The sequence below is a fragment of the Bombus bifarius genome, unplaced genomic scaffold, assembly GCF_011952205.1.
Source record: "Bombus bifarius isolate JDL3187 unplaced genomic scaffold, Bbif_JDL3187 scf7180000007993, whole genome shotgun sequence".
Lineage (NCBI taxonomy): Eukaryota > Metazoa > Arthropoda > Insecta > Hymenoptera > Apidae > Bombus > Bombus bifarius.
Window position 1 is genome coordinate 54,514 of NW_022884374.1, and position 18,044 is coordinate 72,557.

At 41.2% G+C, this 18,044-nt stretch overlaps 1 protein-coding gene and 1 long non-coding RNA gene across 2 annotated transcripts in view; one reads left to right on the top strand and one right to left on the bottom strand.

The window, feature by feature from the left end:
* LOC117205835 (dynein heavy chain 2, axonemal) overlaps window positions 1-18,044 on the bottom strand; it is a 37,908-nt gene that overhangs the window by 5,604 nt on the left and 14,260 nt on the right. Inside the window, exons 21-52 of the mRNA XM_033444593.1 lie at window positions 17,486-17,706; window positions 17,149-17,263; window positions 16,533-16,704; window positions 15,495-15,670; window positions 14,736-14,898; window positions 12,016-12,240; window positions 11,524-11,812; window positions 11,303-11,440; window positions 10,619-10,789; window positions 9,771-10,062; window positions 9,591-9,682; window positions 9,180-9,383; window positions 8,880-9,085; window positions 8,613-8,798; window positions 8,167-8,386; window positions 7,905-8,071; window positions 7,610-7,830; window positions 7,387-7,496; window positions 7,205-7,320; window positions 7,039-7,139; window positions 6,514-6,692; window positions 6,036-6,335; window positions 5,594-5,881; window positions 4,741-4,931; window positions 4,265-4,440; window positions 3,861-4,012; window positions 2,985-3,149; window positions 2,722-2,888; window positions 2,164-2,335; window positions 1,313-1,525; window positions 709-924; window positions 455-605 (exon numbers count right to left, since the gene is read on the bottom strand). Of these exons, the coding sequence (XP_033300484.1) occupies window positions 455-605; window positions 709-924; window positions 1,313-1,525; window positions 2,164-2,335; window positions 2,722-2,888; window positions 2,985-3,149; window positions 3,861-4,012; window positions 4,265-4,440; window positions 4,741-4,931; window positions 5,594-5,881; window positions 6,036-6,335; window positions 6,514-6,692; window positions 7,039-7,139; window positions 7,205-7,320; window positions 7,387-7,496; window positions 7,610-7,830; window positions 7,905-8,071; window positions 8,167-8,386; window positions 8,613-8,798; window positions 8,880-9,085; window positions 9,180-9,383; window positions 9,591-9,682; window positions 9,771-10,062; window positions 10,619-10,789; window positions 11,303-11,440; window positions 11,524-11,812; window positions 12,016-12,240; window positions 14,736-14,898; window positions 15,495-15,670; window positions 16,533-16,704; window positions 17,149-17,263; window positions 17,486-17,706 (5,955 nt within the window). The remainder of the gene's footprint in view (window positions 1-454; window positions 606-708; window positions 925-1,312; window positions 1,526-2,163; window positions 2,336-2,721; window positions 2,889-2,984; window positions 3,150-3,860; window positions 4,013-4,264; window positions 4,441-4,740; window positions 4,932-5,593; window positions 5,882-6,035; window positions 6,336-6,513; window positions 6,693-7,038; window positions 7,140-7,204; window positions 7,321-7,386; window positions 7,497-7,609; window positions 7,831-7,904; window positions 8,072-8,166; window positions 8,387-8,612; window positions 8,799-8,879; window positions 9,086-9,179; window positions 9,384-9,590; window positions 9,683-9,770; window positions 10,063-10,618; window positions 10,790-11,302; window positions 11,441-11,523; window positions 11,813-12,015; window positions 12,241-14,735; window positions 14,899-15,494; window positions 15,671-16,532; window positions 16,705-17,148; window positions 17,264-17,485; window positions 17,707-18,044) is intronic.
* Window positions 5,176-8,272, top strand: LOC117205836. Its single transcript, XR_004487298.1, has 3 exons — window positions 5,176-5,419; window positions 5,507-5,722; window positions 8,151-8,272. It is a non-coding gene; the product is annotated as an uncharacterized LOC117205836 (long non-coding RNA).

Here is an 18,044-nt window from a genome sequence, read left to right on the forward strand (position 1 = left end):
ATGGACGCGATTTAGCGTTGGAAGGTAAAGTTTACACGTTTCGAGTGCCAAAATATGCAATTGGAGAGGCCTTTAGAGGGATAAGGACTTTCAATTCGGAATTATCTCTTCCTGTTGCTCTCTAAAGTATACGTATTAATTTTTGACGATCATACAGCAACTTTCATTAATACGGAAGCTGTTATTAATTTACTAAGAAAAAAGTAATAGGGATTAATATCATATATACGGATTTAATAAAAGGTTATAAACAGAATATTTATTTGTAAATTATCATTGCAGAATTTAAATCTTCTCTATAAGACGAAAACGATTCTGAATACAGCCATTATACACAGAGCGCAGCGTTTTTATTGAATTTACGTTTAACTGCATTGACTGACAATGAGTCTTTGATGCTTCTTCCATTTGAATTGCTATTGAACTCCAATAATTTCATGATACTTTTACATACCTATTTTCACTATTGCTCGTTCAAGGATCGGGTTCAATACCGGATCGATCGTTTCACCGATATTTTCTAGTAGAACTGGTTTACCATATTGGATCGCGTATTCTAATACTCTGACGAAGTCTGGTTGGCCGAAATCGATCACTTTTAGAGACTACGACCGCGAAAAGATCGAAGAGATTTCGCTTAAGAATGTTTGTGTAATTAAGATTCTTTTGTAATTTGTTTGTTTCCTAGATTGGGTCGCAGATACTTACGTTCTTGGCCTCCATATTTTTCAGCCATTTCACTGCTTGGCATTGTGGATCGATTACTAATGGCCACCTTGTACCTCTGACCACAATGATACCGTTCTCAGTACTAAAATCATCGGATGGTAATCCTTGCATGTTCCAGTCTCTGATGACCGCAGGGTCGGCCAGGAATTGTTTCACATCGAGCTGGGGTGACGTTGGAACTTCTTTTTCTTGCACCTTCGAGTTCGTTTGCGGACACCATTGGAAATTAGAGAACAAAAACATCGATACATTTTGTTTATTAAATTTTATATCACTGCTGACTACTTTTCAAAAAAGTGGTCATTTTTCCAGAAGAATGTTGGACGATCACCCCGCTGTCGGAAATCTCAGAATAAAACTATTTTGCAATCATCCTTCTGGAAGAATGATAATCATATCTAAATAAAACTTTATATTAAAAGAGCTGGTATGGTTATTTTCACAACTGCACGGCAACATATATGATACACAATATCTAACCATCTTGGATTTAAACGGACGCGGAAGGTTTTCTGCCCTCTTGGACACATTCGCGAATTATGACGATTACTTTCGACCATTACGATGGAATCACTTAACTCACCTCTTTCATCCAGATGCTTATCAGTTCCTCTCTGTAATTGGATACGAACGGGCCCAAATAGGACACAAAGGCGGTGGATATTAGGCAATCACCTGGCAACCAGTCAAAAAACTCGGCCAGCGAAGCAACCGTGTTCTCCCATCGAATTCGCTCGCCTGAGAGACCGTCGACTAGCATCGCGGCTCGCTCCAGTTTCAACTTCAGTAGTTCCGCCTGAAAACACGCGGAACTGAAAGTAGAATCGAGTCAGCATAGTTGAAATTTAGTCGTTGGCTCGTTCGCGAAATAAGACCACCAGATCAGCTGTGATCGTTCGAGTACACCCTATCGATTCGACTTTCGTTGTGGAATTCTGGTCAGAGCTGAAAGAGCCGCGGAGTTATTTCGTTGGAAAATATATTTAAAATAGGATCGAAGAAGTAAATTGAATTCTTACCGAATTAGAAAGAAATAGAATAGCGCGAATGAAATTTAAAGCAGATATGTAATATTACAAAGCTTTCATTTTGCCAGTCAACCTTTAACTACGATATGATTCGTTATCGCAAGATATCGAAAGAAATTTTGAACTGCGAAAGAGCCGCAAACATGTAAGACAAATATCAGTGGAGGGACTTTCTCGGGTCAGGACCAAAAAGTAATTCGAAAATTCGCGCTGAACGCAGTCCGTGCAAATACGCGATGCTGATGATATCTGGTCTTTAAATAGCGAGCAAACGAAACTTTCTGCCAAAGCGCAAATCCGTGCAAATAAAACTATATGGGAGAGGCACAGCCGAGGCCACTAGACGTTCATGTAGTTTCAGTTTCGAGATGGGGATTCAAATCGAGACGATTATTCAGCTACTCGCCAGCTTAATTAACTCTTCTTTCTCCTTCATCTTTGCGTCGTACATCTCCTGCAGTTTCTTCAGCTTCTCTTGCAATTTCTGCAACTGCTGCATCGCTTCTTCTAACGCTTGTTCCTTCTCTTTGAGAGATTTCAACGCAGCCTGCAATTTTTCCCTCTTCGGTGCTACGATTCTGCGATTTCAATGGCGTATTTTTATCTAGTCTATCGCAATTTCTTTCATTTCCTTCGAACTGAGAATAGAAGAAGGAACTCTGTGTTTTAGAGCTTCTTCTGTTTCCGCGCTTCTTAACCTCTTTGCAAATGCGTGCTATTTACGAGGACATCAAAACGCGCATATACGGGCATACCAAGTAATCCAAACCAAACAAAGTATGCTCGATTTTAATAAATTGCTGCTCCACGAAAGATAGAAAATTTTATTCATCGTGAATTTCCCGTATATTCTCCGAAATATATCTATCTATTATCAGCTACCCTTCACGATACGCGTATCACTAGTTGAGAGCCACTGTTCTATTCCCATTCGAAATATTAATCTTCAAGAGAGATAGATTACCTGTAAAGTTTCCCATATTCTTCCATGGCGATGACCCATATGCAGAGTGATTTGGCTGCCACAGACACCAAACCTACTTTTTCTGGCTCAAATTCCGGGTTTGACGTGTACCTGCTAATTTGTCGAAGTGTCCTGTCGGAGATGTTGTCTTTGTCGAAATCTCGCAGCTAAAAATTAATATGCAAACGCAGAATATTCCGTGAAATTTTGTTTGGAATAGAAAAAGTAGGAAGAGGATCGTTGGTCTGTGTGCTTTTCCTTACCGTGTTGAGGAAGTTCACGTCGGCTAGTTGACGCTTCGACTCCGTCCAACTCGGTTCCGAGGTTTTCAGGATCATTACCGCTTCCATTACCATCTCCACTTTCGGCGGCGGACGCGTGAAAGATCTTATCTCCGCGATATCCTTCTTGCTCAGCGCGTCCAAGGCCTGTGTTACGGATAACAATTGATAGGGTGAGATACGAGGCCAGTATCGTACCGATAAATTCGACTATACATATGGATGAATGCGATTTCGAAGGCAGAACTCGTACGTATTGTGATAAGGGATTCGAATGGGAACAATCGAAATTTTACTTTGTACAGCGTGTACAACAGCCGGCGAAATTATTCTTACTACAGTTTAATTACTACATTTGACTAATATATGTTTGGAAATTCCATCTCTAATCGAATTGAAGTTTCCAATTTTCCCTCAACTAATTGAAATACTGTTATACGGGTCACGATCGATGATCGATCGAACGACGAAGCCGAGAGCTGCGTCGCCGCCATACATCCTCCAGGATTTTTCTTAACAAAGCAGTCCATGGAACGAATTTATGTAACACGTCCGGTGTTACTGTCGTCTATAAAACGTACCGACGAACTTTGGCGAGAAACTTTTTCGGACGGCGTGCATAAAACGCGAAGTTGAAGGAACCGAGCGGTCGTCGCGAGCAGGGAAAAGTCGGACGCGACGGCTGCAAATAATAAGGACGTATACCGGGGTCCGCCATCGAATTCACCATTTTACCGAATATTCGAGGCGTAACACCGTTCGATTCACGGCGAAGTAGCGCGCTGCTTAATCACCAGTAGCAAACGAACCGGAACGATATTACCGAGACGATAGAAGAATTAATGTTGGGGAAGGTACCTTCATGGCCTCGTTCAGAGCTGGTTCAACAGTTGCGAGATCAGCTCGAGCGATTTCTTCGAGCTTTTTGCACTCCTTTTGTTCTTCACCGATCCGCTGCGATCGCGCGGCCACTGTCTTCTGTGTCTCGTCCGCGTCGCGACGCTGATTCACTATTAAATCACGTGATAATTGGAACAGAGACGGATTTCCCAGCTTTAAGTATATTCTGAGTATTTTAAATATTTTAAGTGATGGAATTTTTATTATTAAATCACAATATATATAGTGTTAAGGTTTTATGTTTCTGAAAGGAAGATTAGCACGAGTGAATTATTACGTAAGTCAAGATCACGCGAATTTTCCTTGGATTGATCTAATTGCACTTAATGACGATACATCAGCGTTGAGAGGATGACACGTACCGATCGTTACCAGAAACTCTTCGCATTCCCTGGTAGATTTATGAACCTGCTCCTGTGTGACTTCCAGTTCCGTAGCCATTTCGTTCACTTTAACGCGGGTGTCGTCGATCTTCGAGAGACCGTTGCGAAGTTTGTTCGCCTGGATCGCCAAGTCCTCTCTCTTCTCCGCCAGCATTCTGAAACCGAGGGTCATCCAACTGACATGACGTGTCGTTTACCTTGCTGCCTTCCGTTTTCAAGTTATTTTCCATTTTTATACAAGTTTTATTAAATCACGTGCATCCTCAAAAAATATTTTTAAATAATTGCGACGAGAAGAAGAATATTTCAAATAATATCTACGAGTGTTTACTACGCAGAAAATTACAGAACTTTATCAAAGATTTTTGTGGTCTCACTTTCCAAGGAGATTCGTGAATTTTTCAACGAAAACCCTTGTTAAAGAGATTTTGTTGGCTAGCGTGGCAGAGACTCACGTTTTATAGCCAGCAACTAGTTCGAGGAAATTCACTGGTGTCACGTAATTGTAGCGCTTCATCTCAGCAGCCATTCTGCTGGAAAACTCTGACACGGTCTTATGGATCAGAGAGAAAATAGCCGCGATTCCATCCCGCATTCGCTCTTGAAGCGGTGGCAAAGGAATCGCTGTCGCCGATTGTCGAGGTTCCTGTAGAACATTTTGGTTTTACGATGTAAGCTCTAACATTGATCGTACAATTCATCAAATTTCTATTTAACCTCATAACTATGCTCATATGCTTAATATGCCTAAAAAAACACACGATACCAAGGAACAACATACAAATAAAGAAAAAAGAGCGAGGACAGAAAGACAGAATCTTTAAAGCGAAATGTTTAAAAATAAATATAATGTTTAAAATAATTAATAATAAATAATGTTTAAAAATAAATATACAAATAATTTGATAAATATTTAACTTGAAAGAGACTTAAAAACTACCAAGCAAGCAAATTACAACTAGAAGATAAGAACAAAGAGTAAGAGAAATCTGGGATTCCTGTCGCCGGTGTTCCATGCTCGAACACTCGAAGGAGGATACATGATCGAGGCAAATTCAAAAATATTAAGCGCCTGGTTGCCGGAAACGCTTGGACGATTGCATTTCGGAAGGAAGTTTGCCAGACGGGGTGAGGGTGAGTTGTCGAGAGGAAAATAATCGGATTCCACGAAATGGAGAGGACGTGAATGTGGTTCACCCTTCCTTCTCTCTTTCTCTTTAGAGGCGGTGTCTCGATTCCGGAGAAATCGGAATCGAATGGAATCGATCGGCCGGAAAGGAGCGGTAGAAGGCGCAGTCGAAGACCAACCGCTTTATTTTCGCCGGTGATAGTGAGCGTCAGATTGAGATTCATGAGGAACTTGTTGCCAACTTCGAGGAGGGCTTCCCTTGGCCATTCCACGAACCAATCGATGGTCGTGCAGTTGATCAGGCTCGGGTACTGGCGTAATCTGTTTCTGAACGCGTCTCCGATCGGGCTCATGCATACCACCAAGTGCATATTGGCACGCGCCCGCTCGATCAACAACGAATAGATCGCTTCTGTCGTTGGTACTCGCCCAGCACGTATTACTTCCTTTGTCAGTTTCTTTTTAATCTATCGCACAGAAGGACAGGAATGCGTGTACAAGTCTTTCGATTCGTTTTAGATCCATAATCAAGAATTTCATTATGGAAAATAGATATCGCAAATGAAATTCGATAGGAAGGAATAGGAAGTGGATGAAATTTAGTATCGGCAGGAAACATACTTCTTCTATCTCATCACTCTTGTAGAGATTGGCCACTTCTCCCGTGCTCAGTATACTGTTTATTACTTCTAGAAATTGCTCCTCGGTCACTTGCGTGTCGTTGAAGAGGAACGTCGTGGGTTTCTCTTCCACGCCTGTTTTTGAGTATAGGACCTTCAGGTCTTCGCGGAATTCGGGTAGTTTGTAGTTTTTTGTAACACAGATCTGGAAGGTGGCCAGTTCGCATATGTAGCTCGCGATTCGGGATAAAGATTGTCTTCCGCTTCCGCCGATCCCTATTAGCAGCATGTTACCACGGGGCTGTCGAAGGATATTTCATATCATTTTCTATCGTGATAATTTCATTGTTATCCTTTATTTTTGAAAATAATCATTCGTATCACGAATTTAATCAAATCGATTTCCACGTGACCTAATGCATTTTTTTAATTAGCTTAACTAGTTTTATTATTCTAGATTTATAAGAATCGTTACTGACTTGAGAGATCACGCGAACTATACGGCAGATGTGTTCAATCGCGTCATGGAAAAGAACTAAATTCATGCGAACCACGCCACTGGAAGCGTTATATTCGTCCATTTGATTCTCTATATACGTCCTTACGGCAGTAAGGTTCGTAAGGTCCTCGTATATGTCCCAAACGTTCATGAAACTACCTGCGAGTGTCGTGGATTAAGTCTGGATTAGATTCGAGTTACATTCGAATAAACTGACTTAGGTTTAACCCAAGTTAGACCTGGATTACACGGAGCTAGGGTTAAATAGTGGCCAGATTAAGTTCAACTTAGGAATACTTCGGTATCTTTCTTCAGAATTCATTAAGGATCACACCGCACTAACACAACATTTCATTTGCAACTTTTTTTTACAATCAATTTACATTCAAGAATCAAGTTCTATTTTTTAACATTGTGCCTGTGAGAGGAAATTCCAAGGATTCCCATAATACCTCTCTTATTAAATAAACTATCGTTTGGCCCTTGATGGGTCAATTCAACTTACCAAATAAGGGACATCGTTTTTCGGGGCAGATATTCTGGAAAGTCAATTCAAAGTGTTTCCCAAGTTGTTCGCCAATTTGATCTACGAACCATTCTCTGTCTCTGAAGAAGAAAAAGATTCGTTTCTGCGAGAAAGTGTTTGGGAGGATTTTTTGAGATTCGCTTACTTTTCGTCGATCAATCGATCGGAGAAGACTCTGAACGTCTCATGCACCCATAGACGAAGGAAGGTTTGTCTGGAAAATTGGTAATCCTTATGACTTCGTAGCAGACCTTGGAAAACCTGTTTGGCAAAAATATCGAAGGTTGAGTCACCGAGAAAATACAGGACCCAAAGTAACGCTTCTACCTTCGATATGTCCCTTAGATTGAACAGATAGTGTATCTTCGCTGGCGTGGGCAACATCTTGCTGATCACTTTGTTATACAAGCCGATGGTGGAAAGTGTTATTTCGTTGGCTGATTAAGAGAAACACTCTTTGTTTAATTCCTTACTTACGGTAGTTTTAAATTAAAAATGGAACATCTTTTTCAATAAGGACATCATAAGACGAAATGATACGTCTACTAACATATTCCCTTCACTTCTGCATGGAATTCACCAAAATGTTGATTCAACATCGACCCATATATTCTGATGATTTGCTTCTCGACCGGGAACGTCATATTAATTACATTAAACTTTGTCAATAAGCGATTCGTAATAACGTTCCGACCTCCACCGGGGGGACCCATGGCCGCCATTAATTGTAATTTCTGTATAAATTTCTGTGTTTGTTTCTCTCGATCGTACCTTGACACATTCATCAAATAATATTATGTAATGAAATATTATGAGCTCAATTGTTAAAATTAACGAGATTGTACCAGAAACCGTATCCTATCCACTGCCGAATTAATTCCAATGGCGGCTGCGAGCCGTATATTTCTTTCATAGGCATGTTAAAGTCGTCCATAAAGGTGATCAGAGTTTTACCGCCTGCAGGAATGTACACACGTATGGTCCGTTTCTCGAGTCTGCTCTCAATTGTGTCCTAAAACGCGCGAAACTTCGCCAACTTGTTCCGATGCAAATACATCGTTTGCATTCCTTAACGAGCGAATCTTTCGTAGGAAATCGCGGGTTTACCTGTACGTTCTTCGAATTCGTCTGGGCGGACATGTTCAGAGTCAGCACGCTGTATTTCTCCTCGTCTAGGAAGTTTAATACCGACTGGAGTATCGACGTCTTTCCCGTGCCTACGGGACCTACTATAAGAACTGGGAATTGGTTCTTTAGCAGCGAGTTCACGATGAACTCGTATCGAACTGTGTCTACGGTCGGCACTACTATCTTGTAGAACGGCATCCTGGTATGTCGAATTATTCATAGTTATTTTATTCGTTTTACTTTAATATCTTTATTTCGAAAAATATACGGTGATTTTAATTTTCTTTTTCAGAGAAATAAAATTTTTTTGGTATACGATAGTGTAATACAGGGGCACAAATAGAAACATACACTTTCGTTGGAAAGTCTTAGAAGAACCAATAAAGTCTTGGAAAGATAATAAAATGTAAATTGTTTAAAATTACCTTGACTGGATTCTCCATACCGGAGGCAATCTTTCTTCCCAGGAAACGAACGATCGTAGTCGAGAGTCTACAAAGTATTCGTATACAGTGTCTCGCAGTGGGAACGTGCCTTCAATCTCTCGTATGAAATTATCCACCTTAAATCTACCCTCCTCGTTAACCGACGCACAAATAGACCATATCAAACTAACACAAAATCAAGTCTCTGTAAAATTAGATCTAAAAATTGCGTCTTCTGGATGTGAGATCTTTTTTGAAAAATTATACCAGAAGAAGAACCACATTCTGCAAATATTGGCAAACATGTCTACGTCTCCCGTGAACTCAACCCCATTTTCAGCGGTGGCAAGCACTTCTAGAAGCTTGCATAATGATTGAACGGCGTTTAGTTCGGGAACTGGGACAAGATCCTCGCATTTCCGTCGTTTAAATTCTAAAGTATCGTTCACGTGGGCACTGAACAATTTTTTCATCTGCAGTATATATTTCACTTTAGTTGTCGTATCGATTTCACATCTCTAATTTGACTTTTTCTATCAAAGTTTGTAATAAGACTAGGCGACTTACTTCTTCCACGAATTCTATCTGTCGTTGAAACTTCTGAAGCCAGCTGTGCATGTAAGGTGTCCAACCAAGGTCTTTGTAATCGTTATATACCATTCCAGCCCGCGAAACCGTCGCTGGAGAGGCGACAGCGAGGTCTTGGACCTCGAATAATAGCAATACTTGATTCGGCAAAGTGATTCGATCGTTATTTATAAGAGTTAAAACCTATAGACACGTTTATTTCGTAATAACTTATACAATTTAGTAATAATTGTTAACTTATTATTTGTAAGTTTAAAAAAACAGAATTATAAACTTCTAGACCCTTCCCTTTAAATATAAATTTTCTTCTATTCGAAGGTTATTAACTAAGAGAAATTCTCTAAATAATATCTGGATTTTTGGAGAGAGTAAAGCTTTCAGGACGCGTACCTTGTTATCGTCCATTACGCTGTTCATGTTCTCGATCCAGTCAGCGTCCACTGGACCGTCAAAGAGGATCCATTTCGTGTCAGGGCTATCGTCTGTCAAAAGTAACGAGACTCTGTCGACTTTGTCCAATTTGCCGCGACCAAACCGTGGTAGCCAAAAAATATAAAGAATTCTGTGTACCGGAACAGGTTTTTCGCATGATCGACGATATAACGCCATCGTGCCATTCGCCAGTGGTGAGATTGTATTCGCCGTAAAGTTCAGCGAGGCTCAACGCCTTTGGATTAATGGGATAGACATGAACGGCGGTGTATCCTGGTTTCTTGTCGTTCTTCATGCTCGTCATCGCGTGCTGTAACACCTTCCATGTAACCGTCTTCGCTGTGTTCGACTCGCCCACTATCATCGTCGAGTGCCTCGAATTCATCGTCTCGTACAGCTCGATAACTTTCGTCAGTATCAGGGGAATAGGCTGTAAACAATGTTAGCTGTGCAAACTGGCGCGCGTGCACTTCCAGAAGTTCACGCAGCCTCCTAGATTGCGACGTTAATGGCGTCTGAAGACGATCGACTGAAATTCGGGACCGAATTGAAATACCAGTTGATTTTCGCCCGCTTTGACAGTCCAATTAAGGGTAATCGAACCTTTAGCGTGAAATATATTTTTAAAATTAAATTGAGGAGGAATGAATGCATATATACAGGCGCGTTGATCGTGTTCCTTGTTATAGCTGCTATAGAATTTTATGACACGATAAAATTCGTTTTTAAAAGTTAACGTGCAATGAAAAAATCGATATCTGTAAGGATGTATGGAGCAGTTTTGTAATTTATAGAGTACATTATTCTCAGCTCGAATCTATGGATTCTGATTGTTAGCGTGCAATATGCAAGTACTAAAGATTACTATTTTGACGAACATGGTAATATTTCCTCGATCGAAGGTTCTTTTATTAAAAAATAAACGCCTGTAAAGATCAGCACGTCGTTCTGCGTTCGATGTAAGGGGCCGAGATGTTCGAGATTACCTGGAGCTTCAGTTTGATGGCCTCCTTGATTATGTAACCGATAATTTCGCTGTAATCCACCGCTGGTATCTCCGCATCGGGGAAGAGATCGCTGGTGATACCAAGGAACAACGGTAAGTCGTCCGAGGTGAGTTTAGCAATGTTCATATCCTTCATGGCAAGAATGATCACCTGCGCGAATGATTCACCATATATTTTCATCGTTCCCTCGTTTTACCGATCACGTAACGTCTAATGCCGGATCGAACGATCGCGCCACGTTTATCGCGGTAAAGCGACCGGATAAACGTAGTCGCGTAAGTCTCGAATCTATCTCGAACACGGTGTGTGGCGACAGAGTAGAAACTGTTTTAGAGAGAGAGGAGTGTAAACAAAGTGGTAATCGAGAGAAAAATGGCAAAGTAAAGATATAAGCGGCGGGGATTGACTGTAGCGTAAAACGATGAAAGGCTGAGGCGATGGAAAATTGGATTTTTCTGTCCTTATGTGGTTTTGTTGTTGTAAAGAAAAGAACGAAAAAAGGGAATGGTTAAGCTATCGTTACAGTGGTTTCGTGTTCTGACGAACTCTAACGAATGAAGCATCTGAAGATTAAAATACATACATATACTAATAAGAATTTGAATTGTTATTGAATTATATATGCAAATTATTCATCAAAACACGTATTCTCTGCAATCTTACTTCCTCGTCCGGCAGATTCGGATAAAGCCTCTTCTTTTTTCCTGCGTATCTCGTTAAAGTCACTATTCCCCTCAAACCAAAGTCGTAATGAAATTGTTTGCTTAATTGTTGCTGAGCTAGCGTATATAACGTGAAAACCTACAAAGAAGAAAGTAGAAAAAGGAAAATGGATTAATTCGAGTCTCATAAAAGGATATATTTTACGGAAGGACTGTACGAACCTTCTTGGCGAGAATTCGCGTCTGTTCGAAACCCTCGCAGAACAAATTGATCTCGGCGATCATGCCGCTGTCAGGCACCATCATTGAAATTGGCCTGAACATGGATTTCAGATTATCAGGCAGTTCAGTGCGACCTGCGTAACCTGGATTCATCGTGATGAAGACGCCGCAGGTGTGCACCAGCGATATTTCATAGCCTTCGAACACGAACCTGGTGAGTTTCTGCGAGAGTGCAGAGAGAATCGAGAGTATCTGTTGTGCAACCACCGATAACACCTCGATGTTTATGCTATCGTGGAGAAAACGAATTCAATTGTAGTGGCCATCAAGTGTCATTGCACGAAGGCCAAACAACATCGAAACCAGCGAAATGTAGTTTTGGCAAAGTCAATGTTTCGAAAACACAACTATTTTCAAGATGACATAGTATTGCGTGGATATAACGAGAGGGCATAGGAAATATAAAGAAACTGGATGATCTTTCTCGTTTACCGATTAAATTCATCGAAGCAACCCCATGCGCCGGTCTGAGCCAGTCCAGAGAATAATCTGCCCATGCTTTTGTAATCCAGCCCTTCGGAGCAGTTCTGCACGATCACATTGAATCCCAGTGCTTTTCCTAGATCCTTCACGGTCTCGGTTTTCCCTGTACCAGCCGGTCCCTTGGGGCTGCCGCCACGATACAAATGTAGAGCTGTGGTGAGAGTTATGTAGCACCTACCATCGAAATAGAATTATTCTCAAAGGGTTGCTATTAATTTATTATGACAGTTATTAGATCGAGTCGATAATTCAAATCGTATCATGTTTCACATTATAACCATATTAAGCATGGCGCATACAACATTAAACTTGCTTTAACATTAAACAGAGTATAATCTGTATACCTTAGTAGCCTCTTCGTTTTTACAGTTTTACAATCTAGCGTGAAATAAGATAATTGAAGAATTTATAATAAATATTCGGCAAAATGAGCCAAAAATTCCAGACATTATAGCATCTCCGATCTCTCGTTGAACGTTTCTACAAATTCGAACATGCAGCGATTCATCGTTTAATCCGTTTCTAGAGTAAGGGGCGAGTCGACGACGGCTGCAAGGGTGGGACGCGACGTACTACTACGAGGAATCGTGCTTCTCGGAGGGCGCGTTGCGTTCTTCTTTCCGCAAGACAAATTCTCGGAACCGGAGAACAAATGTATCGGGACGGCCGGCCCTGTCCATAAATTAGAGCCGAGCGGCTCGAACCCTTTTATCGCGATTAAATCGATACCGCGTTAAGTATCCTCTCTGAGCTGGCGTTGCTGTCCTCCAAACCCCTCGATCCGTTTCCTTTGATGTCCCTTGTCGTGCAAACTGCTCTTCCCTCTCGATAACAACCACCATGAGAGATTGTATCGCATCCTGTCCTAACTGACGTATATTACGCGGTTCTGTACACAAGCTGAGCTTATGTCCGCATTGCTGGACCAAGGAAATTGCGTTTGGAGATCCGTAGGATTTTGTCGTTTTCTCTACTTTTCGTCTGGCAACGATAGACTCCAGATATAATTCATATACTACATGTAAAATCGTTGAGATCATATGTTGTTTTGTCAAACATTTCAACCTAATTCAACGCACATCCTCTAGCACAAGCTTTTAAAAATTCTACCATTTTTACTTTTTACTTACTTGTCATTTCTAGTTTTTAGCAATCGTTTTAACGGTTATTTCTCACAGTGGTGGATTGTTCTTCGAGCTAATTAGTTTTATTAATCGGCGCACTACGTGCAAACGCTAACCAACCTTGAACGATCACAGTATTCGATCAACTACGAGAAATAAACAATGAGAATAAACGATAGCAACATATTAATACAACCGATGTCGAAAACGGCGGAAAGGACACGAATTTGTTAAAAAGTCAATGATCGTTTTGATGTTTGTCGAGAGGGTAAGGAGGGTGGTTTAAGTTGCGAAACGTTCTCGAAAGGGTGTAATCAACATTAATCAACGATGGTTCTTGGACTCAAGACGACGAGTATGATCCTCGAAAGTTCGCGAAACTTCGTGGACATTCGCGAAGAAACGTTCAAGCGACAAATTTTCACCGGGGGAACATCAGCGGAGATGTAATTAACGTTAATCAACGAGATTCTCGCAACCCCGTAGAAGAGAAGAGACGAGCTCTTTGGATTTTAATGTAAGTTCATCAATTATGAGAGAAAACTCGGATGTCAGCGTTCGATCAGAGAACGACACATGCGAAACAGTCACTAAAAACGAATTACCTTCAACGAGTCGAAGACGCTTGTCTCCATAGTTTCGTTAATTTTCCTCCTAATAGACGATAATAGTAACGAAATTTTATTGCACGAGGCTTTCCGATTGTTTAAATATCTTCATTTAGCGATCCTTATTTTAAGTATTGTAGAATCAGTGGAACAGGACGAAGTGAATGACTTTGCGTATTCCACATATTGGTGGGATGAATTTTTAGAGAATTTCCTTGGACAAAGAAATTACTATATCCACGAGATTGTCAATCTGATTAGTTAGCAACTCTTCTCCGTTTAATAGTTTGAGATAGAGATCAATGGCGACTTCAGGTGAACCAAACCTCATATTGCGAGTAGTTGAAGTTTCAAGCAATTTAGTCCCGAATTGCAGTCGGTGTCATGTATGCTTTGTTTCATTACGTCTAACGAAGTTAATATTTCGAGGACGAGGGTAATAGAGTGCGAGTTACCGCGAGATTGCGCGTAATTGTAAGCTCGCACGCCATCGGTAATCGTCGCGACTTCTGACGTAATTATCCCATATTATAGCACCGACTCGCGTGTAATAGCCTCTCGAATGGTTCACGCATTCGTAATCGCTTTCACGCGTGATCCTGTTTCCTGTTGCCAATCGTGATGACGAGTAGCTTGTAAGTTTCCGCCTCGAGAAAAGGGTTGTTTTTAGGAGCGGTATTTGAACTGATGCGTTTTGTGTTAAATTAGGGTCGAATTTTGATATATCGATAATATGCATATCTTGTTTTTATAGAAAGTTAAAATAAATAAATTCTGTTGCAGGTACTAGACTTAAGACTATTATTATATGATTTAGATTTCCAGCATAGTAACACCGATTTGTTAAATACTTATTTTCTTTTCCCAAACGATTCGTTTCTTTATCCAATGCTATTCTTTTTTTTTACCATAAATCGCAGGAAATTGAATATCTTACCTATCGGTGAGCGGCGTTATCACCAAACGTCCCGTGTTTCCAAGATACTCGTATCCGTAGACAAAATACGTGTTCGTCTGCCAGACGATACAATCGTCGATATCTTTGTCCCAGTAGAATCTCAGCTGTGACAGCCATTCGAAGGCGGACACGTCTCTGCAGTCTGTAAACGAGGTCGAAAATCGGCTTTGCAACGAAAACGTATTTTCGACAATCCTGTTCGAATCGCGTCGTGCGTGATGAAACATCGAAATCAGTCGACCCCTCGTATATTAGTTTAATTCACGAAATCGCATTAATTGGCGACGCGTCCCCGGACAAATCGTTGACGCGCGAATTTACGGAATACATTGGACAAACGTTGCACCTGTTCACTTAGCAATATTTGCCGATGGCACGGGCTAAATTGTTTCCAGGGATACAAGGATAATACGCGCTCCAATCTATCTGGCTATTCATCTATTTTCGACTCGATACAGCCCAATGAATTTACGAGATTCTGGGGGACAGACGACCATTCGTTGAAAACCGCGTTGTCGTTCTAATGTTCTAACGCGAATATGACATCGTGAAAAAGTCTTAAGCTATACAGCAAAAGGGAACGTTTGTTAAAATATTATTCTGATATTGTGTGATATAGCTGTTTGTGATATGCTGTTTTTAAGAAGAGTTTGACCAAGGACAACAAGAAAGCGAAAAGGATACAAGATTTAGTTAGATTGGAAGCTGACTGGATTGGAAATTGGATAGATCACTTACTAGCTCGGTACATTTTCTCGATAACGTCTCTCGCGTGGATCTCAATCACCGCGATCGCCTTGAACTTTAATCGTTGAAGATGGGTCAGTTCGCCTCTGATCGCTTCCGTATACTTGCTTAATGCCTGGTTCTGTCGTTTTCGTAGCTTTTTCAGCGGCCTTCTCGAGTCCACCATCCTTGAAATACGTTTATTACCCGTTATTAGTAAATTCAAGCGAAACCCTTTTTCTCTTATCGTTACAACATCGCATACTTCTAATCTATCTAACGTTCGTTCTACGCAACCCATAAAATCGTTCGTAAAAAAAACTCAGACTATCCAAAAAAGAAAAGAGTCATTAATTATCCTCGTCAGACAGTATCACCTCTCCGCATCTACATTTAGCCTTCTACCAGTAAAGCGTCGTAGCTGAAGGAAATTTTTTCCCCTCGCAAGCGGCATAATCAGCCTCTTTGTCCGACACCTTTGTATCCCTTTATTTCTTTCAACGAGAGTAACATCCCCGTGGCCAACGAGAAGGTTCTGGGTGCACCCAGACCTGGATAGCTGTTCTACCCGCGGACGAACGTTGGAACAGGGTCCCGGGACGTAGGGATTTCCTTCTCCACCGTTGGGTGTGGGTTAAATTATTCGCAGTACGGCTAGTATATGCAAACGAGGGAGGAAGGGTGTTCAGCTAGGTCGGTGTGACCGTGGATCGTAACACGGGAGCCGGAATATGCAAAATTCCCCTTATTAGAGTAACCGTGTCCCTTTATTCGCGAATCCAACCCCCGTATCTTTCACTTTCCCTCTGTCCGCGTCTTCGTTCTCCGTTCTTCCCTCGTTTAGTCTGTCTCCAACAGAGCAGAGGCAGCCTTGAAGCCGTTAGATTTGGTTTTCCTTCTGTTCTATCCCTTTATCTTTATCACCCCTTTTCCTCTCTTTTCAACCATACCCACCACCCCGTCAATTTCAGGTTCATCGTTCTGGTTACAGACTGCTGTAACCAACGTCGTCGCTAAATTTTCATCCAGAGCAGCATGTGTGAGGCTCACTTGCAGTGTTGAAGGGTACGGGTGCAGTCGGTCGTCCACTGGATCTGAGTGGACGTAATTCCAGGCTGGCTTGGCCACTCTTTCACCCACCTGTCGCGTTTCGCGGACATTTTTCGCAGCGCGCTACGACACTGCTTCAGCACCTCGCGCAGACTGGTCCTCATCGCGGTCTCTGCGAAATCGCCATTTTATTTTTTCTTTCATTTCTATGCCCTTTTTTCCCGTCGTTCCATTGCACGATCTACCCCTACCGCTGTCGTTCCCGCGCTATGCCTTTCCATCCCGTACAAATTGCGTGCCTTTCATGAAAAATTGTTGCCAAATGGCCCCTTGAAAACGCCGGATAAAAGCGCCCCGAACGATACCAGGCTGACCTTTTTTTTTCATCGCCGGATGCACTCGTACAGTGCCAAATTTGATTTTCGAATGAGATGGATGATAGATGTTTGGGTCTTTTTACTTCCATACAGTTTGATTGTACGTAAAGTTGCTGCGTCATAGTTCCCATCGTTAAGATATTAATGGAGATAATTTTGAAACTGAGCTTTAGTTTATCAGTATTTTTTCAAACTGATTTTTATTGAAACATTTATCTATCATAAGAGAAACATCTTACCAACGTCGCAGAGCCATTTCTCGACCTGACCCTCCAGAACAACGGGCGCGTTAAAATCGATACATTCTCCTTCGTTAGAGTTCATCGCAATAGCCAAATTCTTTCCAATTATGGACTACAAAGTCACACGAAATATCATTAGATATATTATAATATACAACGTAATAAAATAAATCTACTAGAATGTACGAGAAACGTTATGAATTTTTCAAACAGTCCAATACTTACAACGAAGACATTTTTAATGAGAAACACGTGTAATTCGACAGATAAATATCCATATATATTTTTTTTTTTTTAGCAATGAATATAAATTCAACTAACAAGTTAAATTTACCTTAGTTGTGGTCAGAAATTTAATATTCTCGAAGAGCTTCTTAATATGTTGTTGTATCAGTTCGGGCCTCCTCGCATTCGCAAGGATCTCCAGTAGATCGTCGTTAGAAATGAAGTAAAATCTTGGAAACACGTGTCGTTTGGTTTCCAAGTACTGTTCCAGAGCACGTTGCATCGATTCGAGCTTGTCATTGAGTTTATTCAGAAGTTCCAGTAGACCAGCTACGAAGACAAGAGAGAAATTAGGTGAGCCGAGTCGGAGGAAAAATGCAAATGCTTCCGGTGGACCAGATTTATATTATTTTATAGCGCGGTCTTCGTGTTGGTACGCGACTTTGCCTCCCTTTTTTCCTTTTCACGTTCCAACAGACGACGACGACGACGACGACGACGATGACGACGTGTCGTACATTTTTCATTCTCCTTTTTCTTTCCTTGCGCTTGTTCAATTCGCCTGAATATTCCGAACAGCCTGTTCGAATTACAATGCATTACGCGCGTCTTATGTTTGGACGATTTTATTGGATACGCCTACTTTGTTTTTCTTTCGCTTATGTTCT